This window comes from Mus caroli, unplaced genomic scaffold, assembly GCF_978045245.1.
Source record: "Mus caroli unplaced genomic scaffold, Mus_caroli_1 scaffold_8, whole genome shotgun sequence".
Classification (NCBI taxonomy): domain Eukaryota; kingdom Metazoa; phylum Chordata; class Mammalia; order Rodentia; family Muridae; genus Mus; species Mus caroli.
Window position 1 is genome coordinate 79,247,772 of NW_028227263.1, and position 18,538 is coordinate 79,266,309.

The window sequence follows — 18,538 nt, forward strand, 5'->3', positions numbered from 1 at the left end:
GGAAAACAGCCCAATGGCTCCTCAAAGCTTAGACAGTTAACCATGTCACGCAGTGGTGACTCCTAGTCTTACACCCAAGTGAAACAAAAATGTATGTTCATAGAAAGCTTGAGTATGAATTCTTATGCAGCACTCACTATAGTAGCCCCAAAGCAGAAACAGCCCAAATGTCTGTCAAATAGTAAGTTGATAAAAATCTAGTATATCTATATAGTGAAATACATGAAAAGAACTGAAATAAAAACAAATGCTTAACCAGTGAATATACTAACTCAGATGCCATAGGCTATAAGTTGTCAGATTCTGTTTATATAAAGTGTCCCGACAGGCAAATCCACCCAGACAGTAACCTGATAGCTGTCAGGAGAAGGCACTGGGAAATGACTGCTAATGGCTTCATTGTTTTTCAAAAACAATGGAATTAGATAACAGTTGCAAAAACTTGTAAATATAACACTTTAAGAGAATAGGTTTAATGTTGTATAAATGAGCTCAGTAAAAAAAAATGAGAAAAATTAAAAAACAAATGACAATTTGGGTGAAAATATTTACAATATGGATACCAGGATCAATTTTGTTAATACATAAAGAGCCTTTAACAGCTATTAAAAGGTAGATCAAAAATCCTATTTATAAATTGGCAAATGATATGAGTAAGTCACACAAAAAGACAATTCACAGAAAGAATTAGAGTGCCTTTAACATGTGAAAAGATGTTCAACTTTAAAAATAGAAATGCAAATTTAAGCTATATTGAAATGTCATTTCTCACCCATCAGATTGGAACTAACTTGAAAGCTCGACAATACGCTTTGCTGAAACAGGCTATGGACAAACTGGTGCTCTTAAACACATGAGTACAAGTTACGAGCAGTATGTGTCTCTGAAAGGCAACTCAGAAGTATAGTACAACTAAAAATGAGAGAAAAATAGCAATGCACTTTGCAATAATATAAAGCCACCTCAAGCATACTATACTTTACCGAGTAGTCTCACTCTGCGGTGGTCAGAATGTGAATGGCCCCCAGAGGCCCATCTATTTGATCAGGTCCCCAGCTGTGGAACTGTTTGGGAAGGATTAGGAGGCGTGGCCTTGTTGGAAGAGCTGTGTTACTGGGAGTGGGTCTGAGGTTTCAAAGGCCCACACCATTCCCAGTTAGCTCTCGCTGCCTCATGCTTGTGAATTATATATATTTGTTACCTATTTGCTGGGGATGAGGTGGGAGCTATTCCTAACAGCAGAATGCCAACTGATCAATGCAGTAGGAATGATTGACTAGAAAACCAGAATTTTACCACTCTCACGGTTAAGAATCTGTAAGGAAAGCGTTATCAACAGATATTAAATTTAGAAGTATTTGACAGGGAGCAGACTATAGAATGCTAATTAGGTGAATGTGAGGAAATAGTTGTTACACAGTCGAGAAACTAACTATGTAGCATCATGACAGGGTGATGAATGTCTTCACTGCAGCACAGATGGGCACTAGGCCTCTAGATGCCATACGTATCCTTCGTATAGTGTTCTATCTAGGCACACATTACTCAGATCTAGCCATGAAAAACACTCAGACAAACACAAACTGAGAAACAGTCTACAAAAAGCTGTCACGTACGTATGTGTACATATATATTTAAATTTCAATGTCATAAAAAGCAGTCTAGTGAAAAACGATTCCAGATTAAAGACTGGAGTTGTGATACCCAATGCCATACATGATCTGTACTGGATCTGTATTGGATGGAAACTCATGAAGGGCAGTATAAAGATAATCAACAAGGCAGAAGGTGACCCCGTGCCAATATTAAACTTTCTATGATTCAGACACACACAAAAATATCTGGGTATAAAGAAATGTGAAAATTTACAAATGCTTTAAATTTTTATTAAATTTTGATAAAACTGTGTGCATGTTTAAGTGTATGGGCACACACATGCCACAGCCTGCCAGAGGACAAATTGTGGAGGTGGCTTCCAGGTATTGAACTTAGGTATTCATGCTTGGCAGCAGGCACTTTTATCTGCTGAGCCATCTCCCTGACCCCTTTAAAGTATGCAGTTATCCTTTTGAATGAAATACACACACACACACACACACACACACACACACACACACACACACACGGAAACAAATACAGAAAATTCTATAATTGGTGAATATGGGTCTCACAAGCAAGAGGCACTAGCTAATGTGTTTCCCACTCACATCTGAGAAATGGGTCTCCCGACAGTGAGAAACCCTGACATGCTGGGAGTTCAGACATGACTCCCTTTTCTGGTACATGCTTTTATATATGTACATCTGTGTAAGCCTGTGGTTCTAATAGTGTGGCCTGCCTAACTCTAGTGCCTCACAGACTCCTAGGCTCCCCTCTCAAGCAAAAAATACACATTGCCATGTTTACCACACTGTCAAACAATATAATTTACTCTTCAGTTGTAACTTTTCTAGGAAGACCCAGCCATTCTGGGGATATATACTAGCACACTCTGGAACACGGCTGCGGGGTGCTTCTCTAAACTGAGCTCGGATCTTTGCATGCACATTGGCAATCCTGGGTCCTGTAGAAGCCGCTTTCATCCCAGTGATTTTTGTTGAGTTGTGGCCCTTGATGAAGTAATCTGATCACAGTCTCACTTGATATGTTTCTTCTGAGTTTTAGAAATTGGTAAATGAGAGAAAAATCAAAACTTTATGGGGAGATATAGATTTTTATCATGAAAAAAATTTAAGGAATAGCATTTGGAAAGCAACTTATATATTCTATTACACAAATACGCCAAGAAAAGTGTATCAATCTATCAAGTAGAAGAAAAATCACATTGTATCAATACGCATGAAAAAGCATTCAACAGAATCCAATGCCCATGACTGATGATTAAAAAGAAAACAAAACTCTTAGTAAAGTGGGGAAGGAGGAAGCTTCGTAACAGCTGATGAGACCAGGAACAAGGATGGCCCTCACCACTGCTCTGTGAATCCTGAGTCCTGAATAACTCAATAGGACAAAAAAAAAAAAAAAGAAAAGAAAAAAAAAAAGAAATAAAGGAAAGAAATAAAGGGTGTGCAGACAGGCTGAGAACGAAGAGATAAACTGTCTTTATTTGAAGATGATATATTGAAATTCTGAACGAAATTTTTGTTTTGTTTTGTCTTAAAAACCCTGGGCCTGAGAGGCACTTATAGCAAGGTAAAGGCTGATTGCTTCCACACATCCAATAACAGACAAATGGGAATTTGAAATAAAAGACAAAACACCATTTGCATTACCATCGCTGAAAATTGAAATCTTAATACAGTTTCACTTAAAAATCTGATTCTGAACTGAACTCTAGCAAAAGGGTGAAGCATCATCACGCGACAAAACTACAGACCTACAGGAGCCACGGGAGGACAGTTCTGAAAGAGCCAGGTGGAGACTTCAGACAGCAGCAGCGTCAGTCCCCGAGACTGAGCACCGACATAATCAAAACGTAGGGGAGTTATTTTATGGTGACTAACCAGTAGTTCACGAGTTCATATGGAGAAAGACAGTCAACACAGTACGAATGAGAAGAGTGAGGAGAAGGCTAGTGAGCTCTCAGGCGGAGACAGGTCAGTGGAACAGAACAGAGCTCGGAGTCAGACCCACTTGGACACTGACCTTCTATGAAAGCCCAACAGTGACTCAGCGGAGAGCAGACAGCCTTTCCTACATACAGTGTAGGAGTCACTGAGCATTCGAGCAAAATAACATGAATCTAGACATAGATCTCACGCAGCTTATAAAAACGAACTTACACTGGATCACAGACCTAGTAAAACACAAAACTGTAGGAGTGCCTCCATGACGTTGGGTTTATGGTAATTTTTTAGATAAAACATCAATCATGGAGTGATTGATAAGCTAGATATCATTAAAATTGTGATTTTTCTGGGCCAGTGAGATAGCTCAGTGAGTAAAGATGCTTGCTGCCATGGCTGAGAGCCCACACACCGTAGAAGAGATGAGACTCCAGAAATTTCTCCTCTGACCTTTACCTATGCACTATGTATCTAGGCACACAAAAACATACACAGTGAAAATTGAATATAAAACAAATTCTGCCCTGATAAAGACAGCACCTGGAGAATAAAATGGCAAATCTGGAAGAATATTTTCCAATGATTCTTTTGATAAAGACATACTCAAAATGTAGAAGAAACTTCTAAAACTCAGCAAGAAAACCTGAACTAAAAAAATAGCAAGGACCATAGTAAAGACCTCTTAAAGAGGATAAGGAATAGCAAAAAAACGTAAGCATTCTCCATATCATACCACCAGCAGTGAGTACCTGCTCGAGGGGTCACGCCCAGGACACCGACATCTCCAAATGTCATTCATTCATAGGTGCATGGATTATTGGAGACTTTGTAAAGGTCCAGAGGGAACTGTGAAGTGTCATAGCGGTCTGCATCTGAGCTGTTTCAGGGTATCACGTGCTAACTTGTATGTAAAGTTACGTGTGCATGGTTGCAGGTAGTGCAGTGGTTAAAGAATCCTGGTCTTTGTTACCAGAAAGCTAATTTACCTTCTTATGGAATAAATAGAAAGCCCTGAGTGGGATATAGTCCCCCCCACACACCCCCCTCTGTGTTTCTGCTGTCTGTGTTTCAGATCTGAGAGGAAGCAGAGGAACGCAGATTCTCACCATGGCTGGCGGGAACACAGAACCGCGCAGCTGCTCTCTCAAGGCAAGGTGGCGGTTTCCTACAAAACGCTTCTTCCATATGACCCAGAATGTACCCAACAGCGTGGGAAGCATCCGTCCTTACAACGACCTGCAGGATTTTACAGCGATGTCCTACAGAACTGGAGAGGATGGACTAACTAAGATACCCTTTGGTCAGTGGATGGCTAAATAAAACAGCCAGTGTTAAAAAGGAAAGATGTCCTTAACGCATGAAAACACAGAGAGAAAACATAAATGCGAGCTGCAAAGTGAAGCCAGTCTGAACATGAACTAAATGATTCCCACTACGTGGCTTTCCGGGAGAGGCAAAACTGTAGCCATCAGCGGTGGCCAGAGGTTCATGGAGCAAAGGGTGACTCAGAAGGGCAGTGGGGACTGTCACTGCAGATAAGCTATTCTGTACATATCTAGACTGGTGGATACACATCTTTACACATCTATCAGAGCCACAGAAATGGGAAGCTGCAAGGGTGAACCCTGGTGTAAGCTGGCGGACTGGGATCTAGTGTGCTAACACAGGCGTATCACGGGCACTAAAATGACACGCTAATGACTAAATAAATCAACAACTCTTTGGCAGGATGTCAATATGAATCAAGGGTTATAAAATATTCATATCCTTCCTTTAAGCAGTTTATAAGAATATCTAGAATTACTGATATTCTCTCTCTCTCTCTCTCTCACCTTTCAGAGTTCCCACGGTCGATAAACGATGCCTCGAGCCACTCAGCAAACTAAGCCAGACAGCTGGTAAAACTCAACTCTGCTCTTTTGCTCCCAAGCAGACACCTGCCATACACCCTACTGCCCACATACATTCCTTCTGCCACCACCTCTCAAGCCCGTCCACATCTGTCCATTTTCACATGCCTCTTGAATCCAGGCCATCTTCCCCCTCATACCTAGGCTGCTGTGGTTCCCTACGAGCCATTCCTATCCTCTAATCCACCCACCATCCCACAGACCGATGCTTTTAGCCTGACGATCTGATTGATGTCAGTCTCCCTGTTTGAAAACCTCCAACTGCTGTCAGGAGGAGGCTGAGACTCCTCACCGGGACTTTCAATGTCTTTTTGGAATGACACCCATCTACTGTTTTTAGCATCCCTGTAGCCCTGGGCAGGACATCATACTTGAGTGGCCAGTCTTTCTTCCCTTTTATGAAGGTATTAGGGGCTAGTCTTCCTCACCCTCCAGTGCCTTACAAACCAGCACTAAGTGAGCAAGACAATCACCATGTCCAGGTAGATGTGTCCCTTGGCTCCAGTCCTCACTCTCCAACAGCCTGGCTGTCACTCACATTTTCTGCTTCACAGACATCACACACTCATTATCCAACTTGAAGCCTACCTCTCTCTATCACTTGCTCACCCTGCCCTTCCACCAGAAATAGTGCAGAAGACATCCCCTGGAGGTCTGTGCTTCAATTCTCCTGTGTCTCACCATACCTAGTTGCTATGTCCTATCTATGCTGCCTCCCAAATCTGCCTCAAGTCATACCCTTTGCTTTATCCCCTCATCTTCATCTCACTTCATGTTCTGCTTTTGCTACTTCAGCAGCCTCCTGAGCGGTTTCCTCCCTTCCACGTTTAGCACAACCTCCCCAGTGCCTCAGTGTTGGGTTTTGCATCTGAGGGATGCCTTTTTGGGGCATGTATCTCTAGGCATATCGCTCAACCTTTCTAATTCTTGTCTTCCTTATCTACAAGCTGGAAACAATACTTTGCACGGTGATATTAATGATTAAAAGAGATGATCTCAATAGAGGGAGAGATTGAGGCACTCCAACACGCTGTGCATGGGAGTATAAATTGCCAGACAAAGTTTAAGCAACAGGGCTACGATGTATTCTTAGCACCACGTCACTATTGTCTCATGTGAAGTAACAGAACGGGTTAGTACACCTTTTAAATTTCAGGAAAAATGTCAGAAGATTTTTTTTTTTGGTTGACAGTTTATTAAATACACTACATTTATACCTTATTTTTTAGGTTTTTAAATCATTCACACATGGACTTGGTAAAAACATACTTGATAGAAAACTAAGATGAAAGTCAAAACAACATATTGCACACAGATAAACTGCTGAACTGTTAGGAGTTTTTAAACTCCCTCCGCCTGCACAGCTGATGAAGAGGAGTTAGGTGGTTTGACTTGAGTCCTGTACAACACTGTGACTTAAAAAGCATCACTGCTGAGATGTAGATACAAAAAGCATCTATCAAAGAAACTGCTTAATCATCTGAAAAACAGGACAAAACACTTTTCTTTCACAGACAGTTTTCTAAACTCACTCTTTATGTCTGCCATTTCTGTTTAGAGAATTAGCTGTACAGACTGATGAGGCCACAAAAATTATTTTCTTTAAAAACAAACAAACCTAGAGCCTATTTACAAGACATGCAAAAGGAGAGTGTATAGGTGCCACTGCAGAACTGGCTGAATGCCCATCAGCAACACAACAGGCCTTCACTCTACAGATACAGGTCCTTCCCTGCATTCTGGAGAAATATTTTCAGGGCTTGGACTAGAAAGCCGGCATACGATGATGCAAAGACAGAAACAATGAAGTTTGCAAATCCTTTATATTTCCAGGTGTTGAGACAATATATGTGACTGCTGAGGTTACCTCTAGCGTCGAAACCAGAGCCAGCTATTAAGCAGCCAGAATGCTACAGTGATTGAATACATGACCATTTCTCTTTTAGCACGCTCTTTATTCTCCTCTTCCAGAAGTTGTAGACGTCTATTTAACTTGATTATCTGACATCTTAATGAAGCTGCATCTACCACAGTCATGTCATCTGATGCTCCTTCAATGGCTGCATCTAGGTTTGAAATGCCATACATGGAATCGTTTCTGACCAACTGTCCATTTTGGCAAACAGCATTTTCACTCATAGAACGCTCTCTTTTTAGCCTGCCAACTGCTCGGATCTCTTCGCTTTGAGGAGTTGGAGATGGTCTTTCTAAATCCAGGAAATCTAGTGGTCTCTCACTCAGTGTGAGCACACGTGGTGGTGTTTTCAGTGCCAGAGGTTTAAAGGGAGTGGACTGGATAAGGTCAAGATCTGCTGGTCTTGAAAATGAAATGTCTTCATTATTTCCTATAACCACGATCCTCTCTGGGACTTGCATTATCACACTGGCATTTGGAACTCCATCTTGGAACTCTTGCTCCAGGTCAGCATTTGGTGGGGCTACTTTTAGTTTTTCCGGGACCCTCATGCGCTGACTAATACCTTCGGTGTATTCCATTTCATACTGAATTCGACTAATTTCTGCCATCTCAGCAGCAGTGGGAGAAGGAAATGCCGCCCCACTCACCAAATGTGAAACAACAGGCTTGCTATTTGGCACTATCTGCTTCTGTGCTTCATATTAACTCCTTAAATTGCTCCGATGCACATGTGCTAGGTTGAGAGCCACTTTTATCCCCTGGGCCTGCTGGAGAGTCCCCGGAGAGAGGGTCGCCGCCCGCCGGCTCCGGGGCACTCGGGTGAGCGCTCGCAGAGGCCGTTGACCGAGCGCACCGAGGTGCCCGGGCAAAGAAGCCCAGAAGATGTTTTGAGTGGACAGTGGGATACAAAGCCATCTGGCTCCCTGTGGTGGTCAGACCCAGGAGGCATCAATATTGTACGGGTGCCCAGTTGCTCAGTCAAACACCGGCAAGATGCTGCAAGACTGTATTTATAGGTACAGTGAACCCTGTCAGCTTTAAGTACAGGAGATTACTGCCAATCATATGATTGAACCCCAGCCAATCAGTCGACCAGAAGAGCAAACACTGTAATTTCCCAGAAGAAAGTGGCAGAGAAATCCTGTCCACAATTCCAGCCTTTCTAGATTATCCTGGGGATATCAGGCTCGCTAGTGCCCAAACCAGTTCCCAGTTTCTTTAAAAAAAAAAAAAAAAAAGTTCTCTCTCTCTCTCTCTCTCTTCTTCCCTTCCTCTCTCCTCTTCTCCCTCCCTTCCTCCCTTCCTCCCTCCCTTGTGGCAATTGTGCATGTTGTCCTTTCTTTGGAGAACGCCGAAGGACATGTGCCGAGGACTCTCTAATGACAAAGTAGACTAACAGCTGAGAGCACACTGTTAGAGGTTTTCAGCAAAGAATTTAGAGTGTAAATAAAAGGCCTAGCCATGGGGCTGGGGAGATGACTTAGCCATTGCCTCTTGCAGAGGACCTGAGTTTTGTCCCAGTACCTGTGTCAGGAGGCTTGCAACTTCCTGTAACTCCAGCTCCAGGGGATCTGACACCTCTGGCTTCTGAGGGCACCCACACACATGAGCGTGCATACATACAGATGTATGTACACATAATTTCTTTAAAAGTACATTTTTAAAGTACTAATCAGTATAGAAGCATAAGCTCTAAATAAACTAATAAAGATAAAGATCCGTCACCAGGGAATGGTACCTGAGTCATGCATGTAATGTGAGCAGTCCAGAGTTTCCAGCTGCTTGCAGTTGGCAGCAAGGAATGCAGTCCAGCACACACCCGCCTAGGTTTCTAATAAGATCTTTGCTAAACATCTGTGCTGACCAAGTGTTTAAGTTATCTTGGCAAATGACGGCCAGGTATGTTCAGAGCTGCTACGGCTCTCATGTTTACGAAGAGCATTGGGTCAAGCGCAGCCAGCCTCGGTGGCCAGTCCATTGCCCCTTACCCGTGAGAAATGACTGATGGCAGCGTCGTAGAGTCCTAGGGCTTGCTCCACACCTGCCAGTTCCCTCAGGACTTGTACACACTCAAGACTTTTTTCATCTTTGGCGATCTCGGTATATTCCAAAGCCTTTTGATAGTATGGGAAAGCTTCTTTTGATCGCTTCTGACCTTGATACAACCTAAATTATAATAATAAAAAAAAGAGGGCTGGTGAGATGGCTCAGCAGGTAAGAGCACCCGACTGCTCTTCCAAAGGTCCTTAGTTCAAATCCCAGCAACCACATGGTGGCTTACAACCATCCGTAACAAGATCTGACTCCCTCTTCTGGTGTGTCTGAAGACAGCTACAGTGTACTTACATATAATAAATAAATAAATCTTAAAAAAAAAAAGCAGAAAACCCCCAAAATCAGTTAACTGATTGTCTGAGGTCCATTTATATGACTGACAGTAATCTTTACTTAAAGCTGACAATGTTAACTGTACCTATAGAATACAGTCTTCCAACATTTTTATTTTTAAATGTGTTAAAATTGAAAATCTAGTCTCTCCCACCCTGGTGCTCAGGCTTGTTTCCTTGCAAGCTAAGCTTTTCCTCCAAAGGGAAGCAGACCACGATGGTCAGGAGGACAGACTCCGGAGCAACCAGCACAAGCTTAAATACTGGCTCTGCATGCATCAGGTTCATGACTTTCAATTTTTTTTAAAAAAGATGTCTGTCTGTCTGTCTGTCTTTCTTTCTTTCTTTCTTTCTTTCTTTCTTTCTTCCTTCCTTCCTTCCTTCCTTCCTTTCTTCCTTTCTTCCTTTCTTATATGTAAGTACACTGTAGCTGTCTTCAGACACACCAGAAGAGGGTGTCAGATCTCATTACAGATGGTTGTGAGCCACTATGTGGTTGCTGGGATTTGAACTCAGGACCTTGACTTTCAATTTTTCAATCACCAGTAAACAGGTTCATCGCCTATAAATTAAGAGTAGTAACAGTAGCTGATTCACTGGGTCATTACAAATAATAAAATAATTCATATTCATGAACATACCTAGTATGTCTCTTGTCATATAGTAAGAGCTATATAGGTGTTTTTGTTTAACGAAGCATATTGCTTTAGTGATGAGGATCATACAGGATGCTGGGATTCTGATAACTGATCTGTTTAGAAATTGTCCAATATGGTGCCAGGCATGGCGATGCACACCTTTAATCCCAGCACTAGGAAAGCAGAGACAAGAGGGTCTCTGTGAGCTCAAAGTCAACCTGGTTTATATGCTGAGTTCCAGGACAGCCAGGGCTTTGTAGCGACCTTGTCTCAAAATCCCAGAAAAAAAAAAAATGTCCAGTCTGGGTGGAGAGATGGCTCAGTGGGTAGGGACACTTGATGTGCAAGCGTGAGGACCTGAGCTTGGATCCCAGCAGCCAAGTAAAAAGCCAATGCCGCTATGCATACCAGTTACTCAGAGCTAAGATAGAGAAATGGAAGATTACTGGAGACCCTGTGTCACCGGAGGGTAATATAGCAGTATCCAAAATCATCTTCTTCCTACACCTACACACACACACACACACACAGACACACATACATACACACAGACACACTCACACACACACACACACATACACACACAGACACACATACATACACACACACACACTCACACACACACACACAGACACACATACAGACACACTCACACACACACACATACACACAGACAGACACACACACACAGACAGACACACAGACACACACACACACAGACACACACACACAGACATACACACACACACACAGACACAGAGAGAGAGAGATCCAGTGATGCTGATGATATGGAATATTCTTAGTAACTTTGGGCAGATATTTGAATAAAAGCTCCCCTCTAATGAGATTATGCGCAAAATGGACAGACATACACACTAGCCCTGCTGTTCACAGGAATTTATCTTGAGGAGAAACTCAGGCATGACAGAGAGAAACACACAAGAATGCCTGCCTTAGTACTGCTGTGATGATGGTGGTGGTGGTGGTGGCAATGATGACAGAAAAGCACGGAGCACTTCAAGGTGGGCATCAGGGAGCTGGCCGCAGAGCACAGGGAGAGCACCTATCCAGCACAAGGCCAAAGAGCCGCTCAAGTTAGCGCTGAGCTTTACCAGGAACCCAGACACACACACAGTTTATGTTCTCTAGTGAAACAGCAGACTTTAAAGCTATTTTGTGCATCAACTCCTGCATGTGAAATCTTTATAGCTGATCTACATGGCACAAAGGCAGAGAGAGGGATGCTATAAGGGATGTCACCAACATGTTAGCAATCATACTCCCTGAGCAACTGGATTGTGAGTGGCTTCCTATTCTTGTTTATGATTTTCTAAGTTTCCCAAAGTCTCTCCTGCATGATGTGTGTGTGTGTGTGTGTGTGTGTGTGTGTGTGTGTGTGTAATGCCAGCTTAACATTAGAAATAAAAGTCTTAGCTTCTTAGGACAATAACCTCTCATAGTAAAAAAAATCCCTGTAAATTTCATAGGAAGCAGAATAACTGACATTTACAATATCAGTCTCCAAAGTAGGAAGACTATTAAATATGTTTCTCTTGAGCACAGGATACTCTTAGGTTGGAAGGTCTTAAGAAAGAACAGCAACCCTCCTACGCCGCTCTCCACCTAGCAGCTTTAGGACAGAAGATGCTTTGGCTCCCATGGCCACGGGTACACAGACACCAGGAGCAGACCTTCTCACTCAGCCACTGGGCAGTTTTCACTTCTGTTTTTGTTCTACAAAGGTTAGCTGATAGGAAGAAAGACGCTTTTCAGATCTGCGGTCTTGGTGGTAAGATGGGGGTGTGGGGGGGGCGCAGTGGCGGGGGCGGGGGCTCACAGGTTAGGGTCATTTGCCGCCGTCAGAGGATCAGTTTCCACATGCACATTGGGTGATTCACCGTTTAGTTCAGTTCCTGGAGATCAGATCTAACAGCTTCCTCTGGTCTAGGACAGCACTGGTGTGTGTGTGTGTGTGTGTGTGTGTGTGTGTGTGTGTGTGTGTGTAAACACATACTAGTTATTAACAGTTAAAATCTGGACTGAATACCTTGTGAGCTTGGATATCGTCTATAATTGGGAAGGGGCCCAAACACAGGAAGGGGTCAAGGAGAGAAACATGGTTGGATCAAACAAGGTCAGAGCTCGGGGCAACTCTGCTTTAGAGGGGTGGGGTGGAAAGATTAACAGACGGCCCAGCCTAGCCAGACCTTTGCACTCCGGAGGAGCTTGAAATATATGTGCAATCATTATCTTTCCATACCATTCCTTACTTTTGCAGAGAAAGCCCACAGAGATCCTTGGCAATAGAGAAGCGAGAGCCAGCAAACTGCAGAGGGAGGATCAAGTCTGCTCACTTGTAAATAAAGGCTTATGCACAGCACAGCTTCGGGATAACAATAATAAATCTGAATAGTTGTCATAATTATCTTGTTACCCATAAATCCTAAAATATTTACATGTTTATAGGCTAAATTTGTTTGATTTCTCATTTAGAATCTAGAAGCTCATCACACACTTTCTACATGACTTTAGATTCATTTCTATCCCATTTGCCTAAAGAATTCAGGAAAGGCCATTGATGCTGAGCAAAGGAGAAAGAATTCATGGCTGTTTTCCTTTTTCACAGTCAGAAACAACTGAGTCTGCCCAGAAAGGAAAGCGTGCCTCCCCTGCTTCCAAGATCACTGTGAAAGGTCAGAGGAGTAGAGCAGAGAACTGCAGGCATCCAGGGGAGTGCGTTCAGTCCAGGCAAACACTTCCGAAGGAAGTGAGGTATGTCCTTATCAACCCAGCCAGCACTTCTTCCTTCCCAAGACAACTTTGTACTGATGCCAACTACAAACAACTTGCAGTGACCTACCGACAGCACATTACTTGAGTTTAGAAAAAGCTATGACATTTTCCACCATCCAGAGACTTTCCCTCAGGGAAAATGGTATGGAGGAGTGCGGCTGACTGTGGGGCATCGGCATGACTGGGCAGAGTGTGCACACTTAGCTCGAGTACCCACATGGACAGAGTGTGGACAAAAACAGACTCCTGAGATTTCCCCATCTGAACCTGTCCAGTCAGGCTGTGGGGCGCATGGGCTACTCCCCTGAAGCCTGCCACACATACACACACACACACACACACACACACACACACACACACACACATACACACACACAACTGGATCTTTTGCTCTCTCTCTCCCTCCTACCCATATGCCACAGGCAACAGCCTCAGGTTGTTCTTGTGGAGAAATGGGCTCAGCTCCAGATCCCTTCTCATCAGTCATGAGAAAGCCAGCACCATGGGAAAGATCAGTTCAAAGTGATTGAAAATAGTAGTGTGTGAATGAGCCAGGAGAGTCTTACAAACCCATCTGAACTCCAAGATCAGAACATTATTGTAAGCATAATACATATTCCTCATCGAAAGTAGGAAATGATAGGCAAACATAATTTTAAGCCATGTGAAACAGGAGCCCTCAAGCCATGCATGTAAAAGTCCCACATAGATCCTAAGTCTACATTTAGGGAGCACAATTTCGATAAGTTCGAGAGAAAACACAGGAACAGTAACCTTGCACCTTCAGGGAAGGAGACACAAGTTAGAACAGAAACGGCAGGTGAACTGGTCACGGCAAGAACTAAAACTCCTAGCGCTGGTGGTGCTGCTCAGTGGTTATCACTTGCCCAGCATTCCAGAGGCCCTGGGTTTGACTCCCAGCCACTCACACAAGTAATAATAAAACAATACCGAGTATAGCTGCTGGGCCCAAGGATAGCATAAAGTCGGTGGAAAGGGTGAGCTGTGGAGTGTGAAATACCTGTAACCAGCAAATGAGTGTGCCAGAAAAGATGATGGTGATGGAGGAGGAGGAAGAGGAGGAGGAGAAGTAGGAGGAAAAAGAAAGAAAGAAGGGGAAAGTAGGGAGGGGAGGGAGAGGGAGGGGGAGGGAGGGGGAGAAAGAGAGAATATGAATGAATGAATGAATGAATGAATGAATGTGCAGGCTTTGGTGCAGGCTGTCTGGCTATTTACTTCCTCTTGGTGTTTTTCAGCCTTAGCTCCTCTATTCGCCAATGGGAATATAAGGGTATACACCTTGCAGTAAGGACTGAGGATGAATAAATAATGTATTCAGGAGCCTGCCATAGACAGTGATCAGTGATGGGCAGCTAATGTGGCTTTTATTCTCCTCTCCTCTCCTCTCCTCTCCTCTCCTCTCCTCTCCTCTCCTCCCCTCCCCTCCCCTCCCCTCCCCTTCCCTCCCCTCCCCTCCCCACTCGTTAGAAGCTTGAACCTGGAGTTCATTTCATCCTCAGAGCTGTGCTAAGGTCCTATCCTTTATATGCTGGCTAGAGAGGAGAGTGAACTAAGGAAGCAGGGGTTTTGCCCCCACTCTCCCTGTGGGGTGGTCTGAATGAACCCCTACTTGAACCCAGGGAGCTGACTCACAGCCCACAGTGTTCATCACACCACGTCACGATACTTGGAAACACTTGGCAGGCCGTCCTCTTGATGCTCGAGGGAAAAGAAAAAAAAAAAGAGTGTTTGCTCATTCCTGGGCTAGTTCAGCACAGCTGGGCGAGGCCAGGTGCTCGTGGGGCAAGCTGGAGAAGACTCCAAACATGATGTCACATGGTCACAGGGAAAGCTGGGGACAGATCACAGGCTGTGGAGCAGCAGCAGACCATCAGCACGTCACCATCGGCCATGGAACCCTGTTATCGTGCATGCATGTGTGTGTGCGTGCACATGGATGAGCATGCACCTATGTAACTAGTCATCTCTGGATCTATGTGCACGTTCCCAGGATAAGGATGAGGAGGGGGAAGAGTTTTCCTGGCTTTGCTGGTGACAATTTAACAGAGACAACTCAGGAACACTTTTGACACTCAGCTAAGTTAGTAAGTCATTAGTGAATTCCGTGGTGCTATGACAGAGGAGGGGATGGGACAAGGGGACGGAGGCATGGGGCATGGGGGAGAATCTCCAGGCCTCCTGCAGCAGTGGAAGCAGGAGCCTGAGTCACTTCCCAGCCCTCGCTATGTGTGTCAGGCCAGCCTGGTGGGCACCATAAAAGGAGAAGCAGGAGGAGAGGACACACTAAAAGAAGTCCTTTTAAGAGGGGCAGAAATCCAAAGGCTGCCTGAGACCTTCGCCTGGCCTTCCATCCCCTAGACTCACGAAGGAAAGAAAACGCCACGCTGTTCAAAACCAAAGCCTTGTTTCTTTGTAAAGTGAGCCAGTTTGGATAAAATATTCCTGTTTCCACAAAAACACAAAGCAAAGAGATGTAATGAAAACCATGTGTCTTAAAACAGTGAGTTCTATATAAAATGTCAGGGGGAAGAATCAGAATGAAGGTACGTGGCAACATTGGAAATAACTCTATTATGCCCCAAAGTATCTCCACAGAGATTAACTGGAACTTAAAATTCTTGACTCTTATCTGACACAGATGTGGACAGTGTTCGCCCCCTGCTGTCTAAGCTTGGTATTTCGATTTGGCAAGCACTGTGAAGGCGGCGCCAGATTCTGGCACAGGATATGTGAGTGTTTTGTAGCAACAGAGCTCAACACTAAGAACTGACACATCGGTCAGGTGTCAACAGATGCAAGCAGATCTGTATGCCTCCTGCGCAGTGGGATAGAAAAGCATCTTATTCTGAGCAGGAAAAGGTTCCGAGTGGGTTAGCCCTCCCCAACACCAAAGAATGGCCGTTCCCCTTCCATTTGTCTGGCTTCTTCAACTGAATTCTGTGTTTGTGAGAGTCAGACATGAGGTTATGTAACAAGCAGCTTGACAATCATCCTTTTATATGAACAGATCACAGATTTTTAGCCTCCCTCTGAAGAGATCTGGGCTGTTCTTAGCTCTTGGCTATTGAATAAGGAAGCTGGGAGCACACTCGGATGTGTGTTCTGATGAACAAACAGGCAGAGATTCCCGCCAAGCGTATATTACAATGATACTGCTGGGTCAAAGGGTATGAAGATGTTCATACCTAGGAGATGATGCTAAATGGTTTTCTAAAGGATCCCATCAAATACACCCAAGCAGCTACGAAGAAGGCATCTCTGTGTGCCACATCCTTGCCAACATTTGGCACCATTGGTCTTTTGAAAGGTGTAGGCCCTTTAGTGGGACTGTGTCATACCTTACTATTTTAGCTCCCACTTCCCTGATGACTGATGAAACTGCACCTCTCAGAGTGCTCAGGCGTCTGGTACATCCCTGTCTTTCTGCTCTTGACTGTGGATGTGACATTTTGAGTTCTTGCTTTGACTTCCACACTAATGGTCTGTGTGATGGATTGTAAGCCCCACCCACTCCCTGCTGCTATTGGTCAGGGTAAATGTCATCACAGCAACACAAACAAAATTTGGACAGAAACAAACAAACAAAAAAACAAAAAACAAACAAACAAAAAAAGATGTACCATGATTACAAGAATGGAAGAATATGGGGGAATGTTGTTTCAGGCTCTCCCCCACTACCTCTAGCAAAACAACCTCAGAATATACATTAAGATGGAAAAACGACTCATAGAACACTGATTGTACTTGGGGGTCTAAATACATTCATCTAAACACTAATATAGCAACTTGACAAAAATTTAGAGATGTGTCTGACATGGTGGTCCATGTTTTTAACCCCACCACTCAGGAGGCAGAGGCAGAGGCAGAGAGGCAGAGGCAGAGAGGCAGAGGCAGAGAGGCAGAGGCAGAGAGGCAGAGGCAGAGGCAGGTGGATCTCTGAGTCCGAGGCCAGCCTGGTCAACAGAGTGAGTTCCAGGATAGCCAATGCTACACAGAGAAACCCTGTCTCAAAAAACAAAGAACAAAAAAGAAAATAAAAGAAAAACTTAAGATGTACATGTGAATATCAGAAATTAATAATTTCAACATAATACAGACTCACTAGGTCATTAAACACACAAAATAAAGAATACGGTTTCTTCTGTGTCCTTGGGAATATTCATAAAGGCTGAGAGAGGGACAGCTCACTAAAGAAGACACATCAGTTTCACAGGCACTTGGGCAGATGTACTTCCACCCACGATGCCACAGCTGGAACAGCTTGGAAAAAAAAATCACATACATCCGCAGATGAAACCCCCTCATTTCTATTGGCTCTGGACCAAAGTGGCGTTTCTGAGCTAAGCCTATGAAACACTCAGGATGCAGTCAGTGACAAGGCCGTGGTGAACACTTGAGGCAGAGGTGGAAGGTGTGGCACCGTTCAACAGCAGGTGCTGCTCCTGCAGAGGACCCCACACCAGGTGGATCACAATCACCTTAACTCCAGAGCCAGGGACTGACACCCCCTTCTGACCTCTCTAGGTACTGCACTCATGTGCACAAACCCACACATATACACACTTTTTTTTTTTAATCTTAAAATATATGAGGTAGAGGGAAATTATGGAGACTCATTGATATTTGGGTGGTAGACAAAATCCCAAGGTATAAACCAAAAGGGAAAGAAATGAATGACTATGACTCTGGTAAAATGAAGAATTCCTAGATTATGAGGAACACCATAGACAAAATAAAGGGCAATAGATAAAATATAAGCGACATAATTCACATGCAGAACACATAAGAAAATCTCAATTATTGGTAGGAAAAGCACAGGGAAGTCCAAAAGAAGAATAAGATAGAACTTAACACCCTATTTGTAGAAGGAGAATCCCAAATGGCTCACAAGTATGCAGCAGTATTCAATTAATTCGATAAGGAAAGTAAATGGAATTTAAAAATAATTGGGTACTTAATTCAGGGCAGCTAATTAGAAAAGAGTTACAGTGCCAAACACTGTTGGCTGTAACAAGATAGGACCCCATTCATCCTGCGAGAGGCAGAGAGCTGTGTGCAGCAATGGGGAACGTGCAGTGTGCTGCTCTCCTGTAACCTAGGTGTCCCATCCCAGGGGTGGAACCTCAGAAAAACTCTCCTCTGGGTCAGCGAAGCTTCCTGGGATGGATGGCGATGATGCAGTAGAAGGGGAGGAGAGGGGAAGAGAAGGATGAGGGGCAGTGGGGGTGGACAAAGCAGGCAGGAATGATATAAGTCAGGGGGATGATGTAAGGGTCTCTGAGGCTATGGCGGTGAGGGGTGGATG

The 18,538-nt window shown here is 43.9% G+C and overlaps 1 protein-coding gene and 1 pseudogene across 9 annotated transcripts in view; both read right to left on the reverse strand.

Moving 5' to 3' along the window:
- The window catches only part of Ttc23 (tetratricopeptide repeat domain 23), an 81,338-nt gene that overhangs the window by 39,595 nt on the left and 23,205 nt on the right, over positions 1 to 18,538 (reverse strand). For all 9 annotated transcript variants that reach the window (XM_029479231.2, XM_085841655.1, XM_029479232.1 and 6 more), the window contains one exon: positions 9,383 to 9,560. In XM_029479231.2, coding sequence (XP_029335091.1) covers positions 9,383 to 9,560 — 178 coding nt within the window. The remainder of the gene's footprint in view (positions 1 to 9,382; positions 9,561 to 18,538) is intronic.
- On the reverse strand, positions 7,281 to 8,611 carry LOC110297871 (mitochondrial fission factor pseudogene; annotated as a pseudogene).